The 13,913-nt window shown below is 30.6% G+C and overlaps 2 protein-coding genes across 3 annotated transcripts in view; both read left to right on the forward strand.

The window, feature by feature from the left end:
- The first annotated feature begins 1,270 nt into the window (after positions 1-1,270).
- Positions 1,271-4,011, forward strand: LOC110663268 (probable indole-3-pyruvate monooxygenase YUCCA4). The gene is made up of 4 exons (XM_021822535.2): positions 1,271-2,403; positions 2,520-2,768; positions 2,875-2,997; positions 3,466-4,011. Exons 1-4 carry the CDS (start codon positions 1,759-1,761, stop codon positions 3,685-3,687), a joined length of 1,239 nt encoding a protein of 412 aa, XP_021678227.1. The 5' UTR covers positions 1,271-1,758; the 3' UTR covers positions 3,688-4,011.
- Positions 4,012-12,718: 8,707 nt separating this feature from the next.
- LOC110663273 (uncharacterized) overlaps positions 12,719-13,913 on the forward strand; it is a 42,739-nt gene continuing 41,544 nt past the window's right edge. Inside the window, exon 1 of one of the 2 annotated variants that reach the window (XR_009148272.1) lies at positions 12,719-13,009. The gene's annotated coding sequence lies outside the window, so the exon portion shown is untranslated. The remainder of the gene's footprint in view (positions 13,010-13,913) is intronic. The other variant, XR_009148270.1, reaches the window with a different exon arrangement.

The raw sequence follows: 13,913 nt of genomic DNA on the forward strand, positions 1-13,913 counted from the left end.
CACTTTCAATAATGCTAAAGAGGTCACTCATATCCAATCAAAATTTTGCCAACCCATACAATTTTGCATATTGGGTGTTATTTTATAAAAAGATCTAATTTTGCCAAATCAAAGTTACACCATCGTAACAATCAAGTCTTCAATTACGATTGCATGCAATGGCAGTTGTATATTGGGCTTTGAGTGAGATTTACTTATGGCAATTACATGTGATTACTCAATTCTAAGGCAATCCAAATTCATTTTTGGATCAAAATCCTCTCATCTTTTGCATTACAATTGAGCTTTCCAGTATGCTAGTCAAGCTTTCTCAGAAGAACTATCAATTTTCATATCAATATAGTTTTTATACCATCGTGTATTTCCGATTTTCCTACAACCAACCTTTTTGAAGCTATAGTTCATTGAAAATCACGAAGCAAAAGTTAATGATGATATCATATTATTATATTATAGTTGATTTCATAATGGTTGATTGTAAAATTATTGCAAATTATTGATTGCATTTTTAGGATGAGTCTTTGAATTTATCAACCTTGTGTTTGTTGATTTAGGGATGAGGTGATTCTAGTTGATTGAACTTGAGATGAGATTGTGATAGATTTTTGTAGTTAGAACTGAAGAGATAGAGAGACAAAATTTGGGTGAGAGAGAGAGAGAAATATAAGAGATAAAAATGGAGAGAGAATGTGGGAGAAACATAAATGGTGAGAGAGAGAGAGAGATGAGCAAACTTTTTTCAAAAACACGCTCTTAATATGTGCGTATTACACACCACTAAAACTCATTAAAATAGGTTTTTTTTTTTAATCCGTTAAGAGGCTTAATATTACCAAATAAATGTTTAGGGACTTAATAGAATAAAAAGTGACAACACAGGGACCAAAATATATGTTTTCATATTACTACATTTTTTTTTATCGAATATTAGTTTGCATTCATCACATAGTAGTTAAAATTTTAATATATTTTTTAAATTTTGTAATAGTTAATGAATTTTTGTTATATTATATTACATTGAAACTGAGAATTATAAAATCCTAATTACAGTCTAATAATAATAATAATAATAATAATAATAATAATTTTGGAAATGGAAATTTGGGTTGGAGCCGGGTACATAATTGGGATGAGAGTAGAGAAGGCAGACAGAAAGTTAATAATATTGGCAAAGAGATAATAATAATAATAATAATAATAATAATATCCTGGATAAATGTATTTATATCTGATGTTGGCCAGCGCCTTGGCCACCATCCTACATCTGCACATCTGCACAAGAAGAAGGAAAAAAAAAAACCTCTGCAGAAAGGGCGAGAAGAAAGAGGCTTGAGAGTTGAGAAACAGAACCAAATCCTTTTCTTAATCTTCACGCCTTCATTAACACAATTCCTTCTTCTTGCTCTCTGCTAATTAAGTATCCCTCTCCTCTTCTTCCTTCTCTCTCTCTCCCTCTCTCTCTCTCTCTCTTTCACTTCTCATAAAAACCTCTGTTTTACAGTCTCTGCTTTCTATGCATTTAAAGCACACAGTCCACGCGCCTCTTTTCTCATTTACTATTTGCCTTTGCCTCACTACCGCACTCTTTTTCTTTCTTTAAGTTCCCACCTCTTGTGCCGAAGATTTTCTCACTGGGAAAGAAAACAGAGCTTCACAGTTTCAAGAAACAGGGGAACTAAAAGGAAAAAGCAGAGTTTTCTTTTATTATTTTTTTAAAATTTTTCTCATTTTTTCTTTGTGTTTCTTGGGATTTCCAACATGGGTTATTGTAAAGAACAGGAACAAGAACAAGAAAAGATGTTGAAGCAAGTGTGGGTTCATGGACCTATCATTGTAGGTGCTGGACCATCTGGTTTAGCTGTAGCAGCTTGCCTCTCTCAACAAGGAGTCCCTTCTTTGATTCTTGAGAAAAGCGACTGTATAGCTTCTCTTTGGCAACAGAGAACATATGATCGCCTCAAACTTCATCTGCCCAAACACATCTGTGAACTTCCACTTCTTGGTTTTCCTGATAACTTCCCCAAGTACCCTACTAAGCACCAATTCATCTCCTACATGGAGTCCTATGCTCTGCACTTCTCAATCCAACCCAATTTCAAACAAGCCGTTCAAAAAGCTGAATTTGATAACATTACTGGGCTTTGGAGAGTACAAACCCAAGATCGCGAATACAATACCCGTTGGCTTATTGTGGCCACTGGTGAGAATGCTGAGTCTGTAATACCAGAGATTGTTGGGATGGAGAAGTTCAATGGTCCTGTTATACATACCAGCATGTACAAGTCTGGTTCTGAGTTCAAGAACCAGAGCGTCTTGGTTGTTGGTTGTGGTAATTCTGGTATGGAAGTAAGCTTGGACCTCTGTAGGTACAATGCAATCCCTCACATGGTTGTTAGGAACACTGTAAGTACTTTAAATCTTTGTATTTTTAATATTTATCAAGGTTTTTTTAACGTATTATTAGATTTAATTAGTTACGTTTGGTTTATGCTTTTTTTTTTTTTTTTTTTGCCATAAAGGTGCATGTATTACCTAGAGAAATGCTTGGCATGTCAACGTTCGGAATAGCCATGGCACTTCTAAAGTGGTTCCCTCTAAAACTAGTTGACAAGTTCCTATTACTAGTGGCTAATTTCACTTTGGGCAAAACTGACCAATTGGGCCTCCGGCGACCCAAAACCGGCCCAATTGAGCTCAAAAACGTCACCGGAAAGACGCCGGTGCTGGACGTGGGTGCATTATCTCAAATAAGATCAGGCAAAATTAAGGTAATTAAGAATCAAACATCCCAAAAGAGAACAATTTTTGGTAGATTGAATAATAAATCATTAATTAGTAGTGTTTTGAAACTAATGCTCTTAAGGGTTTTTTCAGGTGATGGAAGGAGTGAAAGAGATAACAAGAAATGGGGTAAAATTTATGGATGGACAAGAAAGGGAGTTTGATTCTATAATCCTGGCAACTGGGTACAAAAGCAACGTGCCTTCTTGGCTCAAGGTAGAAAAAAAAAAATAAAAAAAAAATAAAAATAAAAATAAAAAACCCGTGCAGGCTATTAGCTTGTTCTGCCCTTATTTTATTTTTAGTCTTGTTATATGAATCATCTATCCTTTTCTTTAGCCTTGGACACATGCACACGCTAGGCAGAAGCCTGCAAAATCTCTTCTTTTTTTTCCCATGCAAAAAAGAATAAAATCAGTTAGGTTCTGTTTAGGGTTACTATACCTTTTGAAACGTACCCTTTTTCTCCTTTCTTCATAGAAAATTTTGCTTTTCTTTGCTGATACGTTGCTTTCATGATATTTACAATGTGCAATTTACTCCAGGGCACCTTGAAAAGTGTCCATTTTGTTCTTTTCCTGAGGGAAATTAAATATGGGTTGTAATTAATTACTGTAATTGTATAATTAAAATTTTGATTTATGTGATCTAATAAATGTTTCTGCTCATGGTTTCAATTGCCAGGGATGTGATTTTTTCACCAAAGATGGTATGCCTAAAACTCCGTTTCCAAATGGCTGGAAGGGGGAGAATGGATTATACACAGTTGGATTCACTAGGAGAGGGCTCTTGGGAACGGCTTCTGACGCTGTTAGAATTGCACAACACATAGCTGAGCAATGGAGGACAAACAAGGACTGCAATAAATCTTGTAGTTCCCATGTTATCCTACTTGAAAAATCATAGCTAGCAATAGATCGGAGCAGCAGGGAAAAAAATAATAATAATAATCATAATGATAATAATAAGATGAGAGAAGAAATTCTGGGTAATTTTCATAGGGTAGGTCTTTTAGATGGGTGATTTTATTTTATTGTTTATCATCATCTTTAAACACCAGGTAGGACTAATTCTGAATTTCCCACCCACCACACCCCCCTCCCCTCCCCTTTTTTTTTCTTATTGGTCTTGTAAATGCACCAATTTTGTATGAAGGGTTACTTTCCATTTCTCATGTAACTTAGTTGGCTTTGTACAAAATAATTTCATGGGTAGACTCTAATTAAGATATGCTTGAGACTCGAGCTTTTCATGCATCAATTGGTGTTGTAATGCATTAGCTGTATCAAGACATTTTTTTAACTATTTTCATTCGTAATTATTAATGTTAATTTTTTTTTAAGAAAAAAAAAGAAAAAAATGGCATCTATTTCTATCCTGAAGAAAATGAATTTTGTAGGAAAATTAGAATGGCTTTCAGAATTAGTAGTTGCACGTGCGTTGTTCTAAAAATTTGGGAAATTAGTCTCTGCAGGCAGAGGGGTAGGGCAGCTACCTTCTTGGTCACTGTACTGAGTGTAGTCACAGGGAAATTTTTAAAATAAAACATCGTTGATTATAATAATTTTCGTATGAATTTCATTATATCAATGATCATAGTATATTTTTATCGTATATACAACCATTATATCGAATGAAGTCTGGAGATGACCAATATAATAATACATAACAGCTGCATCAGTTGAGGTCCTCCAAACGGGGGGTTACATGCACCAAGTTAAATTCATTTTCTGTTCAAACACCATGCAATACACCTTCCTCAACTCTTGACGAGTGTAAGCCTCAGCCGGATGTATGAATGTAAATGGGTTAATTAGCTCCTGTTAATTCTTATCTTCTATTTCCGTCACACACTTAACATTCTTTCGTCTAAATTAAATATAATATTCTGTTAGTCAAAGCTAATTTTCATTATCTAAATTGATACATAACGAAAAATAGATAAATAATCTTTGAATGATAAGATGAAAATACTCAAATTAAAGATTTTCTCACTTCTTACATTTTAAAGATAGAAAAAACTAATCAAGTTACTCTTAATAGACAACTTAGACCCTTCAACCTTGCCAAATCACATTCCCTCTCCTCCTGCACACTGGTCTTGCTTGGGTACAATGGAAATAGTTTTGAGTATGATAGAGATATTGATGGGAGTAAAGTGTTGATCGAGGGACAAAGGGTGGGCCAAGAAGTGATTGGTGGTAGAAACAGGACAATGGGGCAGGTCAGATTCAGGGAGAGTGAAGGATTATATATGTGGTGGAGTGGATTGGGAGTGAGATTAACAAGGAGAGACCCAAAAGTGAGTGCATTGCCTCTCCTAGCTCTATTGAAAAAAAATCCACCGAGGTCAGTCAGTAGAGTGGTCTAATTAAGGAGAGAGAAAATTTTTGTGTCTAGTTATTGAATGCGTATAGGAGATATTATTAGATGCATTTAATATGCATCATCTTACATAATTATATAAGACCTACTCTCTATATTATAAAGAGAGTCTACTTTTTGATGAGAGAGGGAATACTATTCTTATATGCACTAAGAGTATTTCATAATTTTTCTGTGTATAGGGTATGAAATTGTGGTGTTTGAAGAAGTAGAAAGCTAGAGAGAAAAGATCAGGAAGGACATGCCTGTGATATACCAGTTATTGTATCACGATAAATGATGAATAACCAAGGGTGAAGCAAATAACCGGAGGAAAAATTATAAAGAAAGGGAAAGAAAAGAAAAAGATGAAGTTATTGGAGGAATTTTGTCTTGGTCATTTAATATTAACAACAAAAGAAATGGTGGAACTTCAATTTTAACTGAAATAAAAATGAGGAATAAAATAATACAATTTTCAAAATTTAAGAACCTAAGTATTAATTGTGACTAAATTTATGAACTAAATAGTAAATTTTTCTTTATTTTCAAAGTTTATTTTCATGCTTATTTTATGTTAGATTATTTCAATATATTTTAAGTCTTTAATTTTCTTTTTAAATTACTTTTTTCGTAACACGATAATTCATATCATGGGATTTATTAATCCATTTTATTCATATAGTAGAAAAAATTGTATAATTTTATGTGGTATTTTCATTTAATTTTTTATGTAAAATAATAATTTGCAAATAACAAATTTGCAAATGTAAACTGTATTCTTTCTTTCAAATTTGACATTTAATTTTTTTAAAAAAAATACAAACTACAGTTTAATTCTGAGATTTGATTAAACCTACAATTTAATCTTTATAAATTTAAATCACATGATTAATTATATAAATTAGTCTTTACTATTAAAACTTCAATTAAGTTATCAATAATTCAAATAAAAATAATTAAAATACTTTTAACTCTATTTTTAATAAAAATAATTTAATTCCTTAATAATAATAATAAGCACTGTCTTTTTATTTCTCCTTCCTCTTAATACATGTCAATTATTTATTAAAGGAGGTTTTGGTTTGGAGTCCAATAAACAATATAGATAAAATTTTGTTTTTTTTTTTTTTTGAATCATAGATAAAATTTTGTTTTAGCTGCTTTCTTTATTGAAAAAAGAAAAAGTTGGCTTTTAGTTGCAACCTTGTAAGACATCAACAAAGGTCAATATACGGAGAAGATAATTTCTGCTTTAACGATGAGTTTCCATATTAGATAACGGATATTGTAAAAGGCACTCATGAATACTTATGCAGCCTGTGTACTCTACTCAATGACCTAAAGCTTGTATACCTTTTTGTTCTTGGCATAATTTTTTTTAATTAATTAAAATTTTTTTTATCCTTTTTCCTTCCCTTGTCGTTTTGCCTGAAATTAGCCATTAGTATTTTGTGTAATATGAACCTTTCTTGAGATCACTTTTGTTGTTCGCATCATCAAAGGGTTAGTTCGTTAGTTTTTCTTGGCGATTCCGTTAAGACCGTTAACAGACACGTGCCAACCATCGAATGGGCCTGGCTCGGTTTCTAACCTTGTAACCCATCTCCATGTTTCAGTAATTACACGTCTACAATATGGGCCACAAGAGGACAGGATCATCTAAACAACTTCATTAAGAATGGCATCGGACGGATCAAAGCGGGGATCACCGCTCATAGGCTATTTAATATTACTGTTAAAATTATTATTAAAAAAATTAATTTTTTAAATATATTAATTAAAAAATATTAAAAAATAATTAAAAATTAAATTTAATTAATTTTAATCATAAAAATATTAAAATAATAAAATAATTTTTTTCAAATTATTTTTCTTAATAATATTTAAAATGATGCTATTATTTAAAAAAATAATTTCAAGTTTTGAAATTCAATGTCAAATAAAACTTAAGATTGGGGCAGAGATTTTCAAACCAAAAAGTGAAGTAGAATGGATTTTTCTAAAAGTTTTCTTTTTAATTTTTTATTTTAATTTATTAATATATAATATAAATTTATTTATTAAAAAATAAAATATAATTATAAATATAAATTTTAAGTATTATTTTAATAATATATTATAATTTTTTTGTTAAAATTATAATATTTGAGTATATATAAATATATAGAAATAAATTACTTTTTAATAAAAAAAAGAATAATTTGCTATTGTGCAGGACAGATTATGGGGATTCGGAGCGGTGAGAAAGTCTTTTCGTCTTCATCCCGCATAAACTGAAATCGAAGAAAATTAATCAGGTTCGGGTCAGGTCGAATTAGGTTTGAAAACTTTTACCATAACTACTTCTAAACATGCATTTAATTTTTCTTTTAAATTGTCGAATTATAAAAAAATATTTAATGTATGTTTCATTAAAAATAAAACTTAATGTAACATGTGAAAATGTATTGCAACTAAAAAAAATATGTAATCATATATATTTACAATATAAAAATGTTATTTGTTTTTGGATATGATATTATTTTATTAGACATTATTTTATTTTAAAAATAAAAAAGTATTTATATCGAATTCATAATAGATTTAAGATATGATAAGATTTATTTAATGTATGAATTATAAATATTATGTAATTAGGAAGTAGTGAATAAAAGATTGTGAATTTTTTTTTTACATATACTTGATTTACTGTGAACTTAAGATATAATATGTATAATAAATTTTTTTTTATTAAATATATAAATTTTATATATTTATATATTTATATTTTAAATTCATGATGAATCGGATTTGTGCACAGTTAGAGTTTGAATTACTAGATCTTGTTGATGGGGTAAGTTCTTAGGAAACTTCAAGTTTCCAACAAATGCAAAAAATTGATTTATTTAATTGGTAATGTATATTATTTTTTGAGAAGTAAAATGCGATTTTTTTCTCCTCTTTAACGTAAGTTGTTGCTTATCCTAAGCAAGGAAACTTAAAAGAAGTGGTTGATTTTAACCAAAGAAGACCCTATTGCTTGTACTTGTTCATATTGATCAAAGTTGATAAAGAGCAAGAAAGAATTGCCCAACACATATAAGGAGGAACGGTGTACCCAACGGGCAGCCAACACCTTGGCAGTAATTTAAGCAGTATCATCAAACTCACTCCTCTGTATTTCTCTCAGCTCAGGGGCTGATAATTGAGACAATGATGGGGCTCTGACCTCTTTTGCAGAGAGTATTTGTACGAAAGACTCAGAAACGGATTGACACCTCTGCGTCTCTCTTACTCCAAAACCCTTCACTCTGTTGCTTAATGCTGATGATGCAAGCTAAGCCCCTCTCTCTGTCTCTCTCTTTCTGCCGCCATAACAAGAGTCCAAGTTTGGAGGGGATAGAGTTAAAATTAAAGGGGGTTTCCCTGCAATATTGAATTCGAAATCCACACCACACGCTTCCAAGCACGCCTTATTCTGATCAGAATGAATCTTACGTCACTCTTTTGCTCTCTACTCTCAACATTTTTTGGCAGAGATGAAAGGACTCAAGTCTAGGTGTGTGTGAGGAGGAGATATTATATGCTAAAGCCGTGAACAATGGGCATCCAATGGTCAAACGACACATGCTCATTAGTTGCAGAATCAGACCTTCTTCTTCACGTGAGTTCACTCTCTCTCCTCAGTTTTCGATCTGCTGCTCTTTCTCTTTCAATCATCAAACGACGTTGGCCGATGATACCCCTTTTTTTGCCTCTCTGCAATAAACTATGACTAACCAAATGACCAAAGGACTTTAGGCTTTCTGTGGAAAAACTTATTCCACTTGAAGTTGCAAACTTGGAATGACACCATGCATGATTGTTCATAAAGCAATAAGAGTCGCATATCATCTCATTCAAGTAAAAAATGCAAAAACCAAGGACACTTCTTAGCCCAAAATATAAGCTGTTATCCCATCAAATGAATTAACCAACATGCATGCCCCTCAACATCTGGTTCCAAGTCTTCCTGTAAGTCTCACAAAACCCATACGGGCATCTGGGTACCTAGTTAGTGACGTAGAATCACGGCGTTAGCATATAATTCCTCCTCGAGGAGAGGGGCGATCTAATGCAAGTATAAGTTGGCATGACATGGCATGAAAATGTACTAATCAAAGATCTGATGGAGGTTTTGCATGCATGCGACTATGCAAAGAAAAATATTACTATACACTAGTGTGTTTGCAGAGGGCAAAATATATATTCTGTCATTTATTGATCTTTGGTACTGATGAGATGATGATATAAGATAAAAATATATGTTCCACAAGAATTCACATTTGGGCCCACTTGATCCCACTGGTATATGTTGCTTTTACAATTTGCAATCCCTGACACGAAGAGAGAAATGTAAAATAGTAAGAGAGAGACCTCTCAATGCCTACCTTTCTTGACTGCTTCCTCGCTTGTATTCAAAAACATGTTTATTTCATCACCTTACATGTGTTGTTCAATTCTGCTTCACAAGTTTTGAATATATATATATATATATATATATATATATATATATATATATATATATATATATATATATATATATATATATATATATATATATATATATTTGATTGGAACTTTGAGATTTTTTCTAGTATTTTAGATGTTTTTTATATTACTGAGATGAAAATCACACAAGTTTCTATATATACTATCCAAAAATAATTACTGGATAGAATTTCTCCATTAAAAAAAGAGATTAATCTTATATTAATCAGAGCAATAAGTTTGTTTTCTGGGTTGAATAGAGAACAAATAACTTGGTACGTTCAATAGAGAACAAATGTTGAAGTAATGAACTAGAGGGCATCATTGCTTACTTTTTTTCGAAAGACTAAAGCAAGGTGGAGGGTGGCCCAAGCTAAACATGTGGACAAGTTTTGGCATGCTAGTTTTGTGATTCTATGGGCGAGAAAGACCTTACAATGTCCATCTTCCCCAGTTCTCATTAATGGGATAAGCCAACTTATTTCCAAGCAAATTGTCATTTTCTGATAAGGATCGGAGGTGTGATTGAAGAAAAACCAATTGAACTAATAGCTAAACAGGATTTATCTTGGTTATGCAAAAGAATGTATTCCGCTGGGTTATATCTGCATATTTCATCAATTGCTCTTCAGCCTTGCCCCAACTCCCCAGAGGATTATTCCACAGTCCACACCTAATTGGACCTAAATTCACTTCGATCATGGCCCAATAATCATCCCCTTCGATGTCTTTTTATGGCTTGAAATTGGTGTCTTCTTTCTTCGTAATTGGGCCCAAGGCCCTGGCTTTTCCTTATGCGAATTAAATTACCTACCAAGTGAAAATTCAATATTATTGTTCCTATCAAACATCATTTAGTATTACATTATTAATTACTTATCTTCTCTTACCAAATACCATTAATTATTACAATATTAATTATATTCCACTTTTTTAACAATGATTTCTTCAAAACTTACAGAAATAACACTTAATTTTTTATTTTTAAATTTATACCAAATGTTCCGTTAATCAAAAATATATTCAATGCATTTATAATAATAGAGCTCTATGTAATGAGTCTCATCATATAAAATTTATCTTCTATTTTAATGAAATTGATTCTAGTTAAAATTCGAATTCAAGAGTTTTTATTGAGATTTAAACTCATATTTTGTAATCTAAAATATTTTAATACTATTAAAATAAAATTCATTGATATTTCTATGAGAAACTCCACACACTAGGTCTATATATGCTAATATTAGAACTGTGTAGCGCTCACTTTAAAAACAGAAGCCAGATCTCTAACTTGGGCACTATTTGTGTAATTAAGCCCATAACATGTCCATACAACTTTGAGCATTGGTGGACTCTTCAATTAATATAAAATGTTGCAGACATCTCTATAGCAAAAATCAATGGGATGTATCCTATATTTCTACAGACATTACCATAATCTTTAATCATTATTTTTCTCCCATTTTTTAACAAAATTCAATATTATATTTGAAATCACTTTTTTGAGAAAGCAGCTTTTAGGAAAGTGATATTAGAAATGTTACATGATAAAAAATAAAAAATAAAATCTTTGTAAGTTTTTTCAATTTTAATCAAACTTTTTAATTTTATTAATTTAATTTTAAACTTTTTTTTATTATTTTTAATTTTAATAATAAATTTAATTAAAAATAATTGAATTTAACAACTAATAAAAAAATAATGTATTTCACTCATCAATTTTATCCAAAATCCTTGCAAGTTCATCGCCTTCCACAATAGAAATCTAATCGTTTTCCTCAACTAGTGACCCAAGTAAGCTCTCATTCTGCAAGACCTAGACAAAAGCTTTTCCATTTTGAAAAGATGCCATTATCTCATGATGTTGTGAGAGAATATTATAGAAGGAGCGTTTAGGAATATTAAAACCAAGGTTTGAACGCTTATACATGCATAAAAATCATAAAATATAACCTCACTTGTATCACATATACTACAAGAAAATTGTCATTTAGCTACAGAATTTAGTTAGGAAAATTAAATCCGTAGCTAACATGACACTTTAGCTATAGATTTAGCTAGGTAATTTCTATTTTGTAGCTATTTTTTTGGATTGAAAAATTAGCCACATATTAACTAGGAATTAACTAGGAAAAGTCCCTAGTTAAAATTTAGCTAGGAAAGGTCCGTAGCTAAATCCATAGCTAACTATTTGACAAGAATGAAAATTCGCACTAAATTTTTTTGCGAGAATTTTTTAAATTAGCTAGGGATTTAATCCTTAGCTAATTCATAGCAAATAGATAGCTAGGGATTAATCCATAGCTACTTGTGTAAAATTTTTGAAAAATACAATAAATAGATATATTAGAAATTGGAGAGTAAATTTATAAAAATTTTGAAAGAAAGTTTAATGAAAAATTAGGAATAAATCTTGAAGGAATTAAATAAAATAAATTATTTGTATTTATAAATGTGATCTTTTTTCTTTTGGTGAATTATTATATTACTCTAAGGTGATAATGTTTTGTAAATTAACAAAATTTAATAGTTATTTTATATAAAATATCCATGGTTAACTTTATTTGGCTTTTAAGAATATAAAAGGATACTCATATATTTCAAATAGTAATTTTATTTTTAAATATTTCGATTTGAAAAGGAAAAAAAAAAAAGGATATTGAAAAGTGTTTGGTTGAAAAGCATAATTTACTTGTGGACTTTAGTGACATTTTTAAAGTTTTGGGGTCAAAACATAATTTTCAAAAGTTAGGGGCCAAGTTAAAATAAATTAATATATTTATTATATAATTTAATTAATAATATAAATTTAATAAAATATAATAATAAATTATAATTATGAATAATAATAAAATAAAATAAAATAAAATAAAATTAAATTGTGATTATATAATTATTCAGTTTCAAGTTGAACACAATCACTGAAATTAATAAAATTATGATAATTAATTATAATTAAATTAAATTAAAATTGTGATTATTAAATTAATAATATAAAATTAATAAAATATAATAATAAATTATAATTTATTAATAATAAATTTTACAATTATAAATAAAATTAATAAAATTAACTAATAACATCTTTCTCAACTCTAAGTTTCAGCAGACTATTTTTCTTTGCTTTAGCTGCATAGCCACAGTCGGTAGTCCCTTCTCTCACCTTGTTCTCTTCATCTCGTCCCTCTTTGGCAACCCTCACTGAGTCAGTTTCCCATCTCACCTCTGCATAAAATCCTCACCCCTCAATCTTGTCGCAGTATAGGTGAAAGGAAAGCATCGCTAGCCCCTTGACATCGCCGATGCTTATCCTTCCTACATCACTGAAGCAGCTCGTCAACGCTTCGCACTAGTGAGTACTGGGGTTTTCAATTTTTAGTTAACATATCTTTGGGTTTTCATCTAGCATATGACAGATCTTTAGGGTTTTATTTATTTAGTTTTTTTTTTCATGTAAAGCTCTGTTCTGTGTGAATATACCTACTGAATTCAAATAAAATTGACAGATTCAAATTTTATAGATTTTACAAATTTAGAATTTGATTTGTGGGCTTTAAATAATTGTGTTTTGCATGTGGACTAGTATCAGAATTTTTTTTTTCTAATTTTTGAATTATGGGTTGAGTTACAGATTTAGTCCATCGCATCCCCTGCTGTTTATCTTACCATTTTAAAGTAATCATCGCATCCCCTGCTGTTTGCCTTACCGTTTTAATCTAACTTACCAGTCTTGAATTTTTGTATTTTTTTTAACAAACAATGGAGGATTTTAGGGACCTGGGTTTTGAATTTATGCAAAGATCAATTTGGTTATAAGTGATTAAAAGTGATTATAAGATAATTTATTATCTTCATTCTTGGTTCCAACAATTTTTTTTAGTGAAAAACACAAGTACAAAGAGTGTTAGACATTATGAATTCTCCAGTTTGAAAAACAAGGGCTAATAAGATATTTTAGCAATGATGGTCCGCACACACCTAATAATCAACTGTTGTATGATTAATTGAGGGTTGTGAATTTAAGTTGACTTGTGACAAAATAAATTATGATGCTTAAGAAAAGAAAAAAGAAAAATAACTATGATTTGAAAAGGATCAAGCCTTTTGCTGCTGCCTAATTCTGCTGCTATGAACCATAAACAATTACATGAATGTTTTTCCTGTAGTGGCTATCTGTTGCTATTATTATGGTCCATAGGTAATAGTAAAACTATGTATCTCTAAGGTTGTGGTTTTTAACCTTTTGTCTGGCCTTT

The sequence above is a fragment of the Hevea brasiliensis genome, chromosome 4 (genome assembly GCF_030052815.1).
Source record: "Hevea brasiliensis isolate MT/VB/25A 57/8 chromosome 4, ASM3005281v1, whole genome shotgun sequence".
Lineage (NCBI taxonomy): Eukaryota > Viridiplantae > Streptophyta > Magnoliopsida > Malpighiales > Euphorbiaceae > Hevea > Hevea brasiliensis.